A 19803-nucleotide genomic window follows, 5' to 3' on the forward strand; every position below is an offset into this window, starting at 1 on the left:
TTATTGTCACGTGTGCTGAGGTACAGTGCTTTATTGTGCATGCTATCCAATCAGATCAGATAATACGATACACAAATATCATCAAGTCAAACTTAAGCACGATAGATTGGAGACACAAGGAACTGCAGAAGATACAACATGCTGGAGTAACTTAGCAGGCCAGGCAGCATCTCGGGAGACCCTTCTTCAGTAATTGTAGGTTGGAAGAGAGGTGGGGCAGGAAAAGCGTGTAGATAAACGGCCAACACAGGTGAGGAGGGTTATTCGATAAGTAGATGGTTGGAGAAAGGTCAGAGATGAAAAGACAGAAGGTGTGAAACAAAAGGATTGAAGCGTTTCAGATTGTGAAGCTCGAGGAAGGAATGCAGATAGGAGCAGAGGGGAAGGGGAGAAATAGGTGTGAGTCGGGGAACGGGGGAGGGAGAGGGGGAGATTATATGGGGGAAGAAGGGCGGGGGCAGGGTTTTGTAATTATCTAAGACCAGAGAATTTAATGTACATACTGTTGGGTTGTAAGCTACCCCCAAGCGGATATGAGATGCTGTTCCTCCAAATTGCATGTGGCCTCACTCTGGCAGTAGAGGAGGCCCAGGACAGAAAGATCAGTATGGGAATGGGAAGAGGATTTAAAATGGTTAGAAACCGGGAGATCCAGCAGACCTAGGTGGACCGAGCGCAAGGAACCCCCGATGCTGGTTTACCAAAAAAGACACAAAGTACTGGAGTAACTCAGCGGGTAACTCCTGCACTTTGTGTCTTTTGCAGTACAAAAGCATCTGGTTTGGGAATTGCTCTGCCCAGGACAAGAAGGCTCTGCAGAGAGTACTATGGGAACTTCACTCGCCCCCCTGCAGGAACTATACATCAGGAGGTGCAACTCCAGAGCCAATAAAATCATGGGAGACCCCTTCCACCCCTGCAATGGACTGTTCCAGCTGCTACGGTCAGGCAAACGCCTCCATTGCCATGCGGTGAGAACGGAGAGGTTGAGAAGAGGTTTCTTCCCAGAGGCCATTCGGACTGTAAACGCCTATCTCACCAGGGACTAACTTTACTGAACGTTTTTCCTTCCGCCCACAATATTTAATATGTAAAAGAATATGTGTGTGTTTATGATTGTGTTTATAGTTTGTTTGGTTGTTTGTTTGTTTGTCTTTTGCACAAAGTCCGCGAGCATTGCCACTTTTCATTTCACTGCACATCTCGTATGTGTATGTGACGAATAAACTTGACTTGACTTGACTTGACTTAACTGTACCCACCAGAAATACCACATTGGTCTGCTGGTACAGGGATCTTGCCACACTGATACGTTGACGTTGTCCACCACTTAGGATAATTCCCTGCGGAAGATGGTTGGAATTAGCAGCAGAAAATCAATCCAGGCATTTATTTACAGCAAATAAAACAAACCATAAAATAGTTAGGTTCATTCCCACGACATTCATTAATACGTAATTATAATGAAACTCTCACGTACTAGTAATCAACAAAATGGTCATTAGCTTGATGCTCTGGGGGATATTGGGCCTTAATAAAGCTGCTTAGACACAGCTGTTGAACAGTGACATTGGAGCATTAGCAGAGGCTGCGTTACAGGGCCAAAGACCCGGATTTGATCCTTACTACGAGTCCTGACTGTACGGAGTTTGTACGTTCTCCCTGTGACCGCGTGGGTTTTCTCCAAGTGCTCCGCTTTCCTCTCACACTCCAAAGACGTTCAGGTTTGGGTTAAGTTGGCATCCGTAAAAATAGTAAATTGTCTCCAGTGTGTAGGACGGTGCTAGGTAGACGGGGTGATCGTTGGTCGGTGCGGACAAGATGGGCCGAAGGGTCTGTTTCTGTGCCAGGTGTACATTTAGTTACTCAGCCATGGGGAGAAAGGAACGAAGGACATTTGGACTAAAACCGCATATTAGGCTTCAATCCCAACCAAACACAAATGTGGTCAAGATTCCAGCATCTGCCGTTATGGTTGATACAGGCAGTGATAGATATTGTTGCATCCAAAACACCCTCCTACCCTCCTACCCGGCGGGACTGGCGACCCACCCGAAGGCTTGTCGGACGGTGTAACCAAGAGGGAGCTGGGCCAACGGACGCAAGGAACAAGGGTCGATAGGAGGGTGAATGGGGGTAATGCCTCCAGCTTCAAGGTCGGATGCAAGTGGCGCCCCCGGGCGAGGAGAGGAGACGGTCGTGGGACTTTGAACTTTGAATAATGACGCCAAAAATGGCGGCATTTGCATGTGTGATATATACAAAAATAATTTCACTGTGCATTTGCATATGCGACAAATAAAACTCCATTGAACCTTTGCTGTTTAATGGAACAAAGAATTTAATTAATCAATAGAAATCAAAGATGTACATTGGAATTACTGACCCTCTCACCGATTTGGGTCTGATCTCCCTGAGGAAGTATGTCAATATCTGGTTGGAGTGAACAAGCATCAATCACCGCTCTATATCTGTCGAGAGACGGCAAAGAGGGAACAACGTTAATATATCCAATAAACTGACTCGGGGGGGGGGGGGGGTGACAGACATTATAGAGCTGGAAAGATTGCCATGATTTATTGAAGCCAATACAGTCAAGTAAACAATACAATCAAGTAAACACTAACTAATGCACTACATTCTTGATAGCAGCAATATATACTCCAATACTGCATTTAATTAACATAAATGAAAATAAATGACTTAGAGTTTAAAACTGTGCAAGTGATATTATTCTGCCAAGACAGTAATTGACTTCCACAATGTTAGACTAAGACAGATTGCAAAGAATTAACTGCTACAGAGGTTCCACTTCACACCTTCAAAATAGCTATTTTATTACATTCACTCTACACGTTGAGTCCATTTGAAGCAGTTTCGTCTATGAACTTCCGTTGACCTAATCAATCTAAAGTAACTCAATTAGGGTTTAGTTCTTTTTAGTTTCGTTTAGAGATAGCGCGGAAACAGGTCCTTCGGCCCACCGAGACGGCGCTGACCAGCGATCGCCGTACACTAGCACTATCTTGCTATTGAGGGAGTGCAGCGTAGGTTTACAAGGTTAATTCCCGGGATGGCGGGACTCATATGCTGAGGGAATGGAGCGGCTGCGCTTGTATACTTTGGAGTTTAGAAGGATGAGAGGATATCTTATTGAAACATATAAGATTATTAAGGCTCCTCCTCCTTTTTCCATTCTTCTCCCCGCCCCGCCCACCCACCATCAGTCTGAAGAAGGGTTTCGGCCCGAAACGTTACCTATTTCCTTTGCTCCATAGATGCTGCTGCACCCGCTCAGTTTCTCCAGCTTTTTTGTGTACCTAAGATTATTAAGGGTTTGGACACACTAGAGGCAGGAAACATGTTCCTGATGTTGGGGGAGTCCAGAACCAGGGGCCACAGTTTAAGCATAAGGGGTAAGCCATTTAGAACGGAGACGAGGAAACACTTTTTCACAGTTGTGAGTATGTGGAATTCTCTGTCTCAGAGGGTGGTGGAGGCTGGTTCTCTGGATACTTTCAAGAGAGAGCCTGATAGGGCTCTTAAAGATAGCGGGGATACAGGGAAAAGGCAGGAAAGGGGTACTGATTGGGGATGATCAGCCATGATCACATTGAATGGCGGTGCTGGCTCGAAGGGCCGAATGGCCTACTCCTGCACCTATTGTCTATTGTTTATCCTACACACTAGGGACAAATTATAATTTTTTAAAGAAGCCAAATTAACCTACAAACCTGTACACCTTTGGAGTGTGGGAGGAAACCAGAGCACTGGGGGAAAACCTCACGTGGTCACGGGTAGAACGTACAAACTCCGTACAGACAGCACCTGTAGTCCGGATTGAACCGTGCCGCCCCTTGCACAGTTAAATATTACACAAGCTACAATACAGACAAATGTAAAGTCCCCATGAATTTCAAATAACTCTGTGGTGCCTTTAAAATGTAGCCTTTCTTAAATGCTGGAAAAGACACAGATCGTAGAAGAGATAGATCATAGATCAGTACAGCATCGGAATAGGCCCTTCAGCCCACGTTGGCAGATATAATCCTGCCTGGATTAGAGGGTATTATTTAACGGGAAAGGTTGGACAGACTTGGATTGTTGTTTCTGGAAGATCAGAGGCTGATGGAAGATTATAAAGTTATGAAAGGCAGATTGGGGGGGGGGGGCACAGAACCTTTTTCCCAGGGTGAAAATGTCAAAGGCTGTTATGCATAATTTTAAGGTGAGATAGGTAAACTTTACAGGAGATGTCTGAGGCACGTTTTTTACACTGAGAGGGGTGGGTTCCTGGAGTGGTGGTGGAGGCAGATGCGATAGTGGCATTTTAAGAGACTTCTATGGATATGCAGGGAAAGGAAGGAAATGGATCATATACAGACAGAGGAGATTAGTTGAACTTGGCATCATGTTCGGCACAGACATTTCGGGCCGTTGGGCCTGCTCCTGTGCTGCTCTATATTCTCTGCATTTGGTCAAACAGCAGCAAAAAGAGTATATGTGGTACTCTGGAGGAAGTACTAACACTCCTGAAATTACTAGGTAGATGATTTTCAGAGATCACTTTTTCAATCCTTGCAATCTGCCTCAAACTCAATGATAGACCATCACAGATGAAATAGTACTGTCACCTTACAACCAATTAGAGCCCAGATGCTGAACCAGTTCAAGATGCATTTGAGGAACATTATTCTCTGGACTTTGACCCAATTATAGCTTCATACAGCATTAAAACTACGGCCCAACTCGATCATGCCGACCAAGATGTCCTATCTACGCTAGTCCCATTTTCCTGCAGTTAGCCTATATCGCTCTAAACCTTTCTTATCCATGTACCTTAATGCATTTTAAGTGCTGTTGTAGTACCTGCCACAACTACCTCCTCGGTCAGCTTGTTCCGTACACTCACCACCCTTCGTGTTGCCCCTCAAGTTCATATAAATCTTGCCCATCTCACCTTAACCCCTCTGGTTCTTGATTCCCCTACCCTGGGTAAAAGACTTTGTGCATTCATCCTATCAATTCACTCATGATCTTACACACCTCCATATGATCAGCCCTCAGCCTCCTACGTTGAGGGGTAATCACTTTGAGGGGTAATTACTGAGATAATCAGTGAGGGGTGACCATAGGAATAAAGTCCTAACCTGCCCAATCTTTCCCTATAGCTCAGGTTCTCAAATCTTGTCAACATTCTCATAAATCTTTGTAGAAACAATGAACTGCAGATACTGGTTTACACAACAGGACACAAAGTGCTGGGGTAACTCAGCGGGTCAGGCAGCATCTCTGGAGAACATGGATAGGTGACGTTTCTGATCTGAAGAAGGGTCCCGACCTGAAACGTCATCTATCCATGTCCTCCAGATACGCTGTCTGACCCGCTGAGTTACCCCAGCAGTTTGTGTCCTTGCACGTAAATCTTCTCTGCCCAAGAAGATTATGGGTGGCTTTAACACAGATTGGTCATTGTGGGCGGTTAATATGCAGGCAGAGATTTCTATGCCTCGTGTTTGGCAGCCAGACAAGTTTTGAATCATCTCATATTTAGGGCAGTCTTCAATTCGCGATATCTGCTATTCTTCCTCCCCAACCTACTGTGTCTACCGGGAGGGAAAAAAACGCTGTCAACGCACTCTAAAATCCTACTAATGACAGCAAAGAAGAAAACAACACATGTCATGCACTGTAAAACATTGCCACCTCAGTGAGATAATTGGTTATGGAACCAATAAACATTGAAGATACTAATGGCCATACAGTATGCTTCTGTTTAATGTGATTGTGAAACCTCCTTCTGTACCATTTGTGAAGCATAATGCACCTTAATGACACTATCTGTCAATAGAGCATTTAATCCTTTAATAGCATTAGCTCATTTCTGTCTCTCTTGGAAGGAAGTTAGAGGTTAAACTGAAGTGGGCATAATAAAAATGGACTAAGCTTGTGGACATCCCAGAGATGTTTGCGTCACTAACTAGTGGGAGGTTGAGTGGTGCAGCTGGTGGAACTGCTGCCTCACAGCACCAGAGACCCGGGTTCGATCCTGGCCTTGAGTGCTGTCTGTGCGTGGAGTTTGCACATTTCCTTGTGACCACATGGGTTTCCCCCGGGTGCCCCTGTTTCCTCTCATATCTCAAAGTCGTGCGGGTTTGTAGGTTAATTGGAGGAAACTGGAGGCGAGGAAAGGCCAAAACAAATCAGGGCCAGCAACAGATGACCTCAGAAAGGGTAGAGTCCACAATGGCCCATTGTTGGTTGGGGAAGGTGTGATAACAAGAGGGATACAAGCAGTGGCAGATTGGCCAGGGTCAGCTTGCCCGATGGCAAGTGGGCCCCTGATGAAGTGGGCCCCCTATATCAAGTGGGCCCCTGATGAAGTGGCCCCCCTTTGTCTCCTGGCAACCAATATTTTTAGACCCAGTCTGCCACTGGATACAAGGATGCGAACAGTGGAACCAGTAGCTCAACCTGGGTGGGAGAGAGAGGGAGAGAGGGGAGAGGAGGTAATGCAGGAGTTATTTGAAATTTGAGAAGTCAACCTTTATACTGCAGGGTTGTAAGATGTCTAGGCAAAATATGAGGTGATGTTCCTCCAATTTGCGTGTGACCTGACTCTGACAGTGAAGGAGGTCAGGACAGAAAGGTCAGTATGGGAATGGGAAGGGAAGTTTAAATGTTTGGTAACCAGGAGATCGCGTTGGCCAAGGCGGACTGAGCCTTGTGTGAATTCAGACTATCTGTTACTGTCACACATTTTACACAATGTTCTTACCTTTGTTTGTTGAAGGGATTCCCAAATGTGATATTTTCTTCCACTGTTCTATTTAATAACCATGGCTTCTGAGCAGCGTAGGCCACAGACCCTCTTTTCCTGCAAATTAACACAGTGTATGAAATACATGCAAGATTTTTTTTTCTGCTCAAGAAAAAGGCGTTATCTATTCAGAAGGTAAACTTGCTGCCAAGACCTCTCGCCGCAGAATCCTGTTTGATAATATTATAATACTGGACAAGAACACTTCAAAAATGATTAAGGACATTTTTACCTGTGGATACCAACCAACGAAAGTCATTCAGAGTAATACAGCGTGGAAACAGACGGTTCAGCCCAAAAAGCCCACACCGACCAACATGGCCCATCTACACTAGTCCCACCTACTTGTGTTTGGCCCATATCCCTCTAAACCTAGCCTATCCATGTACCTGTCCAAATGTTTATTGAACGTTGCGATAGTACCTGCCTCAACTACCTCCTCCGACAGCTCATTCCATATACCTACCATGGAATAAAAATTGGTAAAAAAAAGTTGCCCCTGAGGATCCTATAAAATCTTATCCCTCTCACCTTAAACATATGTCCTCAGGTTTTTGATTCCCCTATGCTAGGTAAAAGACTCTGTGCATTCTCCCTATCAAGTCCCCTTCATAATTGGGTAGGCATTACGAGAATCAAGAAGGAATTTGAGTCATAAAGTTATACGAAATGAACCCTGGGCCCAACTTGCCCACGGCAACCAACATGTCCCATCTACACCTGCCTGCATAGGGCCCATATCCCTCTAAACCTTTCCTATCCATGTACCGGTCCTAATGTTTCTTGGGGATATTTTCATTCTCATTTAGATCTTGTATGTCTCCTTAGAATTGTCAAAATTTGTAAGCAAAATGACAATTCATCAGAACTAGATATAGTATCCATGAATTATGTAAATATTTTATCCCAAACTACTTTCAATGTGAGATAATATTAAATTCATGCAGTTATGATAATAATTTAATTACCAGTACATTTTAGATATGTGTAAAATATGTCTGTATCAATCTTGTTGAAGTGGAGATGGTTGACAGATTCACGTTCCTAGGTGTAAATATCACCAACAATTCATACTGGTCCAACCACAAGGATGTAATGGCCAAGAAAGCTCACCAATGTTTCAACCCTCTCAAAAGAAACTATGAAATAAAGCTGTTCTCCAATGACTTTTACCAATTTCTCCAGATGCCTCATAGAATGTGTCGTATCCAGACACATCACAGCTTGATTTGACATTTGCTCTGCCCAAGAGCACAAGAAATTGCAGAGTTGTGAACACAGCCCAGTCCATCACGTAAACCAGCCCCCGCTCCATCAAATCCATCAACATGCTAAACTGCCTCAGGAAAGCAGCCAACATAATCAAGGACCACTAACACCACGGTCATTCTCTCATCTCTCCTCTTGCATCAAGGAAGGGAAATAATGTTTCAGGTCGGGACCTTTCTGCCTTTTCGGGACACAGACTGCAGAAGGGCCCCGAACCAAAACGTCCTCAGTCCATCCCCTCCACAGATGCTGCCTGACCCTCTGAGTTCCTACATCACTTTGTCTTTTGCTTCAGGGTAGAATGAGGTTATTGAACAAATTGGTTCAAAAGAGGTTTCATTAGTTTGTAGAAGTAGTTCTAAATAAAGAAATATTCGTGCACCTGCACAACACAAACTTAAAAAAAACAATTTACGGTTATATTTTAGTATCAGACCATTCACAGCAACATAGCATAGTTAGACACAAAGTGCTGGAGTCACTCAGCGGGTCAGGCAGCATCGCTGGAGAACATGGATAGGTGATGTTTCGGATTGGGAACCTTCTTCAGACTCCGAGTCAGAAGAAGGGTCCCGATCCGAAACATCATCCATCCTTATTCTCCAGAGATGCTGCCTGACCCACTGAGTTACTCAGTACTTTTTGTCTATCTTTGGTATAAACTAGCATCTGCTTTTCCTTATTTCTTCAATCTAGTACAGTTCACAAATAACTTAAAATGAAAGGGACATATTACATGCGATGACCATATTAGGTGAAGTTCTGGCTCCTAAACATGACTCATAGGTTTGTAAGTAGATAGTAACAGAACACGACATGAAACGCAGGTCAGATTGCCAACTCTGGATGAACAAGAGAAAACGGGCAATTATAGTCCAGTTAGCCTAACATCGATGGTGGGGAAATTGTTGGAGTCAATTAGAAGTAATAATGGTGCATTTGGATAGCAGTAAAAGGATCGGTCCAAATCAGCATGGATTTATGAAGGGGAAATCCTGCTTGACTAATCTTCTGCAATTTATTGAGAATGTGACAAGTAAAATGGATGAAGGAGAGCCAGTGGATGTAGTGTATCTGGACTTTCAGAAAGCATTTGATAAGGTCCCACCCAGGAGATTAGTGGGCAAAATTAGAGCACATGATATTGGGGGTAGGGCATTGACATGGATAGAGAATTGGATGGCAGACAGGAAACAAAGAGTCGGAATAAACAGGTCCCCGTCAGAATAGCAGGCAGCGGTGAGTGGAGTGCTACAAGGCTCGGTGCTGGGACTGCAACTATTTACAATATATATTAATGATTTAGATGATGGAATAAAGGAACACTAGCAAATATGCACATGACACAAAGCTGGGTGGCAATGTGAACTGTGAAGAGGATGTTAGGAGGTTGCAGGGTGACTTGGACAGGTTCAGTGAGTGGGCAGATGCATGGCAAATGCAGTATAATGTAGATTAATGTGAGGTTATCCAATTTGGTGGCAAAAACAAGGAGGCAGATTATTATCTCAATGGTGTCAGATTAGGAAAAAGGGAAGTGCAACGAGACCTGGATGTCCTTGTACACCAGTCACTGAAAATAAACATGCAGGTAAGGCAGGCGATTAAGAAAGCCAATCTACAGTCTACAGTTGGCCTTCATAACAAGAGGATTTGAGTATAGGAGTAAAGAGATGGTTCTGCAGTTGTACAGGGCCCCGGTGAGACCACATCTGGAGTATTGTGTGCAGTTTTGGTTGCCTAATTTGAGGAAGGACATCCTTGCTATTGAGGCAGTGCAGCGTAGGTTCATGTGGTTAATCCCTGGGATGGTGGGACTGTCATATGAGGAAAGATTGGAAAGAACCCGGGTCTCTGGCACTGGGAGGCAGAAACTCGACCAGTTGCGTCACTGTTCCAATAAGAAAACACACAGGTCCTGTATCACTTGCTGGGCGATGTTACCTTTTCATCCTCTCACCAATATTTTTAAAAACATATAAAGTCCACAGGTCAATTCAGAATTGGCAACCGTGACCCCAGGAGACACACTCAAAACAGTTTGCTAGTACAGGTCCACCACCGATTTTCCGACAACCTAGTCCCAGAGCCTCGCTGTATTATCCATATTGCTGGACCAACAGAGGTCAGGGCCTCGGTGGGCAGAGATGCCAGCCCACAAAGGCAGCCGCGGCTATGGTAACAGATCCGGAGTCCAGAGCCCCGACCACAGGCGGCATATTTAACCCGCCAATCGGCCGCAGAACTCCCAATGAGGTTGAGATTGGACGCCTCATCCAGCCCAGACGCCATGTTTTAGGGGAACTTCCGGGAAGAAGGGATTTCAAGTGCGCTCTTGTAATTTTGTTCTGATTAAAGGAGAAGCAGGACCACCAGTTGCCAGAAAATCGGTGGTAAATCGGTGTTACTGTCAAGGGCACCATCTTTCCAGTGATAGGGGATGTAATGACGATATACCTCACTTCAACATCAATAGATGTGTCCTCCTCGGCACTGCTGCAATAGGGGATAAAGTATTATATTTGTTTAACACAGTGTAGCATCAATTAATTCAGTCATAGTGTCATATAGCACGGAAACAGGCCCTTTGCCCATACCTACCAAGATGCCTCATCTACGCTCGGTCCAAATGCCCGCATTGGGCCCACATCCCTCTAAATCTGACCTAAAACATCACCTATCCATGTTCTCCACATATGCAGCCTGGCCCACTGAGTTACTCCTGCGCTGTGTGTTGTCTTTTAAATGGTGTTATTCTCTGAAACCATGAGAACCAGATACAGATAAAAAATGCAGAATCTGCAACTTCCAACAGAACGAGAACAACTTTTGTGCAAATAAGAGACGCAAGGGATTGCAGATGCTGGAATCCCGAGCAAAGCTCAAAGTGCTGAAGGAACTCAGCGGGTCAGGCAACATCTGGGGAAGGAATGGACAGAGGAGATTTTGGGCCGGGACTCTTCTTCACACTGATCGTAGTGGTGGGGGGGGGGGGGGGAGGTTAGGAGGTGGCGAAAGCTGAAAGAGAGGAATGCGGGAAGGAGAAAACCTAGCAAGTGATAGATGGATACAGTTGAGGGGGGGGGGGGAGGGGGGTGGCTTGATTGGCAGATGTGTGGACAAAGGCTGGAGATGAAAAGGAGACAAATAAGGGGAGGAGGGGGTGAAATATTAAGCTGGAGGAAGGGATATGGGTAGGTACATGGAATGGGGGGTGGGGAGAGGGGCAGGATGGTGGGAGAATTGGGTTCACAGGAGGGTGGGGGATAGGGAGAGAGGGAGGGGGAAGTGTTACTTATGATTGGAGAATTCCATGTTTAAATAAAGAGTTTTCTCTATCCTGGTTCTGATCTGTTTACAGAATCAGACTCGTGAACTAACTATTTAAGCAACTTATCCAAATTAACTCATTGCTTCTTGTCCCATGCTCGGTTTTGGAAATAAAAAATGAAAGATCCCAACGAGGACATTAATCCATGTTTTTATTTTGAATTTCTATGGCTTCTATGGTTGATTGATTTCAATCACTGTGGTTTGGCCTGCTGTCTCTACATTTTACAAGAGCTTTGCGCGAACCGTGAGAATGTTCTAGAATACTTTAATGGGATGCTTTGGCAGCAGATTTTTTGATGTCCTACTTATGAAATCTTCAAAGGATCTGCATTAAATGTACATTGCGACTTTCATCAGCTTTCTCTCATACTTGGACTTTCCTTTTGATGAGGGTTGGAGAAGAGAAGTAAAATGACGTGAATTGAATTGGCTTGGGTCCATTGAGTTTAGTAGCAGAAAATGTATGAAGGATTTTAAGATTAAAATGTCAAAAGTCTCACAGGCAAAATGCTTTGATATTGAATGAAATCAATTCCTTTAACTTCCAACTTCATAGGTCCCTGTAATATTTCCTCAGGATGGAAATATCAAAGACCAGAGGCAAAGCTTTAAAGTGAGAGGAGCAAAGTTTAAAGGAGATGTGCGGGCCCCGTTTCTTTTGCATTGAGAGTAGTGGGGGCTTGAAACCTGCTGCTGGGGGTGCTGGTGGAGGCAGATATGGCAGTGGTCATTAAGAGGCTTGTAGATAGGCACAAGTATATGCAGGGAAGAGAGCGATAGAGTAATGGAGTCTTACAGCATGGAAACAGGCTCTTCGGCCCAACTTGCCCATACCGGCCAACATGTTCCATCTAAGCTAGTCCCACCTGCCTGCTTTTGGCCCCTGTCCCGCTAACCCTGTCCTATCCATGTACCTGTCTAATTGTGTCTTAAGTGTCGCAATAGTCCCAGCCTCAACTACCTCCTCGGGCAGCTCGTTCCATACACCCACCACCCATTGTGTGAAAAAGTCACTCCTCAGATTCCGGAACACGGGGTCACAGTTTAAGGATAAGGGGAAAGTCTTTTACGACCGAGATGAGAAAAACATTTTTCACACAGAGAGTGGTGAATCTGTGGAATTCTCTGCCACAGAAGGTAGTTGAGGCCAGTTCATTGGCTATATTTAAGAGGGAGTTAGATGTGGCCCTTGTGGCAAAAGGGATCAGGGGGTATGGAGAGAAGGCAGGTACAGGATACTGAGTTGGATGATCAGCCATGATCATATTGAATGGCGGTGCAGGCTCGAAGTCCGAATGGCCTACTCCTGCACCTATTTTCTATGTTTCTATATTTCTATTCCTATTAAATCTTTCTCCCTTCACCTTAAACCTAAGTCCTCTGGTTCTTGATTTCCCTACTCTGGGCAAGAGACTCTGTGCGCCTACAAGATCTAGTTCTCTCATATGGAGAATGTATATGCAGAGGAGATTAGTTTAACTTGGCATCATGATCGATGCAGATATTGTGGGCCGAAGGGCCTGTTCCTGTGCTGTACTGTTTGATGTTCTATGTGTCATTATAATCCTACTCCTCAGATTTATAAAATAATCCAATCAAACGTCCTCCTCTGAAATATTAAAATTTAGTGACGTGCATTGAATGATTGCGTTTTTCATTATGGAACCACGTTTTATTTTATGGTGACACATTTTACAGAAAGGAATATGGTTAGTAGCTGGCAAAGTAGAATTCCACTACTTTATCATTGATGTTCATTAGTTAGTTGCCTTGCTGACCTTCAACTAACTGCAGAAGATCCAGATGAAAATATATATCCAGATATTTTATTAGCGAACATTTACGATAAGTTTTGTAAAAAAAACATCAAGATGAGTCAGAATGAAAAAGCCACCAGTATTTGAAGGAACTGAAGTCACAAAGAACTGCAGATGCTGGAATCATGCCTAGAACACAAAGTGCTGGAGTACTCAGCAGATCTGGCAGCATCTCTGGAGACATCTCTGAAGAAGAGTTCCAGCCCGAAACGTCACCTATCCATGTTCTCCAGAGATACTGGCTGACCCGCTGAGGTACTCCAGCACTTTGCATCTTTCCTTGGCAAGCCAGGATCTACAGTTCCTTGCTTCTACAAAAAAGACTCAAGTGCCGAGCCGATCTTTGTACACTGGATCAGTTGTGCGATAGAGCTCAATTGGAAATGTTCATAGTGCAGTTCTAATCTCCCCAACAAGATGTTCACAAGTCTCTAAGTGCTGGAGTAACTCAGCAGGTGAAGCAACATATCAGGCCCCCATTGCCTCATCATTACCATGCACCTTTCTTTAAACCAAACATTCCTCCTCTCTTCCAGCTTTCGTTCCCCCTATCCCCCTCACAATCAGACTGAAGAAGGGTCCCAGTCCGAAGCGTTGCCTATCCATGTTCTCCAGAGTTGCTGCCTGACCCGCTGAGTTACTCCAGCACTTTGTGTTTTATGGAGAGACTGGGATGGGTGGCTTAGATGCACTTATGGGGCATCCACAAGTATACAAATGAGAAAATTAGATAATTGCGCAGTGATGGAGATTGACTTATAACTGGCTCCACAGATTTGGAGCAATTAGATGTGAACGACAAATGCCCGTTATGTCCCGTTGATCGACAAATGAAAAATAAATAGGAAGTGGAGAAACTTTCTTCGGATTCTCAATCTGGAACTAGACAACACAAAACTGAAGGAAATTGGGATAGTTAAGAATAGTGAGCAGTGATGTAGACCATACCTGCCTTCTTCTGTTGTTTCAGCATCAGAAGCTCTAGAAAATGAATCAGAAGAAATAAGAATAACTTTCGGCCTTGTGTTTATGATAGTGAAGGAGGCCGTTAAGCCCATTGAGTCTGCTAGCTTCCAGTGCACACCTATGCAGGAGGGTTCGCCTCAGTGCCTAAATCTAAGCCTAACCATAACCTATCACCTCTCTCACTGCAACCTGTTCTCTATCATATCTTCTTCAATTCATTTTGCTTCCCCCCCATCTCCCCCACTCCCCCATCCCCCCCAACAACCTATTTTCCTGCCACCCACCCACAGTAGGGTCAACCTACCGTAACCGATTACTGTTGTACGAGAGGAAACAAGAGGACCTGGGGATATCCAAACGGACACGGAGAGAACGTGCACACTCTGATTAGAGATAGTCAGCATGGCTCTGTGGTGCAAAATCATAATTCACCAAATTGGTTTGGTTACTTGAAGAGTTGGCCATGAAGATTGGTGTGGGCAGTGCATGGATGGTGTCTACATGGACATTAGCAAGTTCTTTGACCAGGTAATGCATAAGGATCTCATTAAAACCCAACGAATAATGAAAGACTTAGATAGAGTGGATGTGGAAAGGATGTTTCCAGCGCTAGGAGTTTGGGACCAGAGGGCACAGCCTCAGAACAAAAGGACGTACCTTTAGAATGGAGATGAGGAGGAATTTCTTTAGAAAGAGGGTCATGAATCCGTTGCATTCATTACCACAGACGGCATTGGAGGCCATGTCATTGGGTATTTTTAAAGCGGAAATTGATAGGTTCTTGATTAGTAAGGGCATCAAAGGTTACGGGGAGAAGGCAGGAGAATGGAGTCGAGAGGGAAAAATAGATCAGCCATGATCAAATGGTGGAGCAAACCCTATGGGCCGAATGGCCTAATTCTTTATTTTATATTAGAGTGCGGAAATAGACCCTTAGGCCCATCGAGTCTGCGCTGACCAGCGATCACCCCGTACACTTGCACTATCCTACACACTAGGATGTTTACAATTTTTGGACCAAAGCCAATTAACCTACAAACCTGCAGTCTTTGGAGTGTGGGAAGAAACCCACGCGGTCACAGGGAGAACGTACAAACTCCATACAGAGAGCACCCATACTCAGAAACATATCCAGGTCTCTGGTTCTACTGCTGCACCACTGAGCTGCCCCTGGTCATTGGGTATTTTTAACGCAAAAATTGATAGGTTCTTGAATAGTAAAGGTGTTAAAGATAATGGGGAGAAGGCAGCAGAATATGGTTTAGAGGGAAAAATGAATGAATGGCCATGACTGAATGGCAGAGCAGACACAATGGGCTAAATGGCCTAATTCTGCTCCTATGTCTTATGATCTTATACCTGTTCCAGTAGACAAGGCCAGAATATTTCTGCATTTCGCCAAGAATTGCCAAGAGCAGCGAAGATTTGCCACAGCCCACCTGACCGACTATCATGGTGAGCTGGCCTGAAAAATAAAAGGGAACATTCTCATCTTTACATTGTCTGCTCATCAACCTGACATTTTTTATAGCTTGAATCAGTAACGAGCAGGGATTATTAACTCTAGTCTCTCTCTACAAACAAATTGACCAAAACAAAAATCACATTAAAACAAAGACAAATAGAGGCAACGAACAGAAGTTTCGAGATACCTCATGGAAACAGGACCTTTGGCCCGTTGAGTAACATCGACCATCGATCACCCGTTCACACCAGTTCTATGTTATCTCACTTCCTCATCCACTCCCTACACACTGGGAACACTTTACAAAGGCCAATTGACCTACAAGCCTACACGTCTTTGGGCTGTGGGAGGAGATACACGCAGTCACAGGGAGAATGTACAAACTCCACACGGCCAGCACCCGAGATCAGGATGGACTCCGGGACTCTGGCGTTGTGAGCAGCAGCTCTATCTGCCCACAGGTATGTTGACAAATACTCTGTCAAACTTTTACCATGAAACGGCAGAAGGTGGTAGACTCTGCCTGGTCCATCAAAGGTACTGACCTCCCCATCATTGAAGGGACTATAAGAGATGTTGCCTGATAAAAGGCAGCCAGCATCATCAAAGGCGCACACTACCCTTACCCACTGAGTCATAACAACATGGAAACAGGCCCTTCGGCCCAACTTGTGCATGCCGACCAAGGTGCCCTATCTTGGCCCATGTGTTTGACCCATGTCTCTCATTTTGCTCACCTGTCTCTGCCCCACCCCCACCTCTCTTGTCCTGCTACCCTCACCTCTCATTTCCTGCTTTATTCCCTCCTACTCTTTCAGTCTGAAGAAGTACACCTACCCAAAACGTCAACTGCCCATTCCCTCCACAAATGCTGCCTGACCCGCTGAGTTCCTCCAGCACTTTCGTGTTTTATTCGTTAACAGAAACATTCTCCACAGATAACAGAAGTTACTTGGTGCAAATCCCAAATCAAGCAAGGAGGACTCACAATTGGGGCACTTTTTTAATTAATTGTTAATTCAGTTCAGTTTTTGTCTTACCGTAAGGGATCTTAATATCAATGTTAGACAAAGTTGGAGCCCCGTCCGATGTCCAGGTAAAAAATCCATTTGTCACCTTTATTCATGGAAAAGAAAATGAGGAAAGTTTGAAAGATACAGTGATCTTTAAATGACAAGATCAATATTAGTGCTTCTGGAACAGCTCTGTTTGCATGCCCGTAATATAGCAGCACCAGTTCCCTCAACGACATGCCCTTATTGTGTGTAAACATCGGCAAGCACTCTGCACATTGATAATCACTGCAATTAGTTGACTTGCAGAAAAACCGCAACGGACATTTGAAAAGGAGGCACCACAATTCAATTATTAAATCCTGATTCATTTCAACCTTTCATCGGCCCAATATTTTTTCCCCTCTGTAACCCAATAACAAAAATAACCCTTAACAAAAACCTATTAATTTCTAAGTTTGATTGATTTAACCTCAACAGCCTTTTAGCAAGAATTAGATAGAGACAATTCAGATTTCATCAAACGTTTGTGTGAAGGAAAAAAATATTTGATTAAATTTGTTAAAAACTGGTCCAAATTTTAAGACTATTTTTCCTTTGCTCTGCACTCTCCAGCTCCGCGATACAATTCCTCTAGAGCGCCAGAGGCCCAGGTTCGATCCTGACCTCGGGTGCTGTCTGTACGGAATTTGTACGTTCTCCCTGTGACCACGTGGGTTTCTCCGGGTGCTCAGGTTTCCTCCCACACTCCAAAGACGTGCAGCTTTATATGTTAATTGGCTTCTATAAATTGTCCCAAGTGTGAAGGATAGAACTAGTGTACAGGTGATCGATGATTGGCGTGGGCACGATGGGCTGAAGGGCCAGTTTCCATGCTCTATCTCTAAACTAATAAATGCACAGAACATGGTGGGGCCTGGAGTGTGTTCACATGGGTGGTGGTGGAGGCAGGTATGATGGTGGTGTTTGGGAGGTCTTTGGATAGGCGCATGGATATGCAGAGATTGGAGCGACATGAATCACGTACAGGCAGAGGAGATTAGTTTAACTTGGCACCATGTTCAGCATGGCAATGTAGGCCGAAGGGCCTGTGCCTGTCCTTTATTTTTCTGCATAACCAACAATTTAAGAACTAATTGTTGTCTGGCAGCACAGTGGCACAATAGGTAGAGCCGCTGCCTCACTGCGCCAGAGACCCAGGTTCAATCCTGAACTCGGGTGCTGTCTGAATGTGGAGTTTGCATGTTGTCCCTGTGACCGCATGGGTTTCCTCTGCATCCTCCAATTTCCTCCACTCCTAAAGACTTGTGGGTTTGCACCCGTCTCTGTAAATTGCCCCTAGTGTGTAGGGAGTAGATGAGAAAGTAGGATAACACAGAACTGGTGTGAACGGGGGATAGATGGTCTCGATGGGCCGAAGCGCCTGTTTCCACGCTGTGTCTCTAAACTAAACTAAACTAAACTAAACTAATGTTATGCTTAAAAAATCTTGCCTTTATTTTGTATTTATCTAAATTGGATGAAAATCACAATTTAAACCCTGCATGAGTTTGTAACGTGTTTCACCATTTCAGAAGTCATTGAATTGTGCGACTTGTTAACAAGCTCACAATTAACAAGCCAAATCACACCTCAAATGCTTTATGAAAGCCAGATTCTATGATTCAGTGATAGATCCAGGGTAGGTCCAGGGTCTGACCTCCCCAGAGGAGCATGGGTGAAGCTCAACAGACTTTGTACTTGAATTGGGTATGTCAATGCCCGCATGTGGAGATGGGGGCTCCGCCAGAGCCCAGCCTGTGAATGCGGAGCAGAACAACAGACAGCCAACCATGTCATCTCTGGGTGCCCGCTCTACCACCCACCAAATGGAGTTCAGGGCCTGGCAGACATTGACGCAGAGACAACAACCCGGCTGCTCAACACCCGGCTTGAGATCTAACTATTCCTTTGGTTTATGTTTCATTCGCAAGAAGAAGAAGTGATGGACTGCGAGTGTTTTGCAGTCTGTCAATGTCCAACATCGTTAATAATGTTTAAAATATTATTAAAATTCTTTAAAAATATTAGAACATTTTTGAAAATAAACTTGCCGCATAAAGCTTCAGAGAGGTATAAGTAACGTAACTATTCTAAAAGCAGATATAAGTGACAATTATTTCACCTTTATAAATACATCATCTCCTTCTGTGACGCTTATTTGTTGCATGGGCTGTGGATCAAATTTTTGCCATCCCTCCTTGGTAGGTCGTTTGCGGTTAATAACTTTAAGGGGCTGTGCGGGAGTGAGTGGAAAAGGTAAATGTTCATTGCATTAGAAGTGCGAATGAAATAAAATCACAAACACTCGTTGCCTGAGACCTGTAACACATTCTCCTGTGCACATGCATTGCAGAGTGGCTGGTGTTAAGACAAAAGTGATGGAGATTTGGATACAGGTCCACCATCGATTTTCCGGCACCATCGTTTCTAGAGCCTTGCCGTATTATCCTTTTTTTGCCGGACCAACGGAGGTCATGGGCTAAGATACTTGTCCGCAAAGTCGGCTGTGGGAATAGATCTGCTGGCTCTAGAACTCCGGCCGTCGAGGGCTAAATTCAAACCACTGATCTACCGCGGAAGTCCCGATGAGCTAAAGATCGGCCACCTCATCCGGCCGAGGCGCCATGTTTTCAAGAGGACCTCCGGGGGGATTTCTCGTAATTTTGTCCGGACTAAAGAATGTTGTGCGGGAGTGAGTGAGAAAGACCGCCAGTTGCCGGAAAATCAGTGGTGGACCTGTATTTTGTACCATACAGTAGATTATGAGGATGCAGGAATGATGAGTAAGGGGGGAGGGGGGGGGGGGGGGGGGGGGGGTAGGGGAGAGAAGAAGAGTGTAGAGGAGTTCACAGGTTGCATTGCTGAAAAGTTCACTCATACTCACTATGGTCTGATATTTGCCACTGTTTTCAGTGTTCATTTGCAACACCACTCTGCTGTGGTCCTCCCCGATTTCTTCACTGGAGAAGAATTCGCTGAGTTTCTGCACACTGAAAGAAACAAGATTGAAATTACCAGACCTGGAGAGAATCAAAAGAATATTCGAAGGTGCCCCTGCATTAATACAGGTCCACCATC

General features: G+C 44.6%; 1 protein-coding gene across 6 annotated transcripts in view; it reads right to left on the reverse strand.

Annotated features, from left to right (window-relative positions):
- Window positions 1-19803, reverse strand: part of abcc8 (ATP binding cassette subfamily C member 8) — a 104565-nt gene that overhangs the window by 34078 nt on the left and 50684 nt on the right. For 4 of the 6 annotated variants that reach the window (XM_033038992.1, XM_033038997.1, XM_033038993.1 and 1 more), the window contains exons 14-22: window positions 19610-19715; window positions 18848-18958; window positions 16711-16786; window positions 15565-15670; window positions 14188-14220; window positions 10547-10585; window positions 6779-6877; window positions 2387-2471; window positions 1263-1343 (exon numbers count right to left, since the gene is read on the reverse strand). In XM_033038992.1, coding sequence (XP_032894883.1) covers window positions 1263-1343; window positions 2387-2471; window positions 6779-6877; window positions 10547-10585; window positions 14188-14220; window positions 15565-15670; window positions 16711-16786; window positions 18848-18958; window positions 19610-19715 — 736 coding nt within the window. The remainder of the gene's footprint in view (window positions 1-1262; window positions 1344-2386; window positions 2472-6778; window positions 6878-10546; window positions 10586-14187; window positions 14221-15564; window positions 15671-16710; window positions 16787-18847; window positions 18959-19609; window positions 19716-19803) is intronic. The other 2 variants (XM_033038996.1, XM_033038995.1) reach the window with 2 other exon arrangements.

Source organism: Amblyraja radiata, chromosome 20, assembly GCF_010909765.2.
Source record: "Amblyraja radiata isolate CabotCenter1 chromosome 20, sAmbRad1.1.pri, whole genome shotgun sequence".
Taxonomy (NCBI): domain Eukaryota; kingdom Metazoa; phylum Chordata; class Chondrichthyes; order Rajiformes; family Rajidae; genus Amblyraja; species Amblyraja radiata.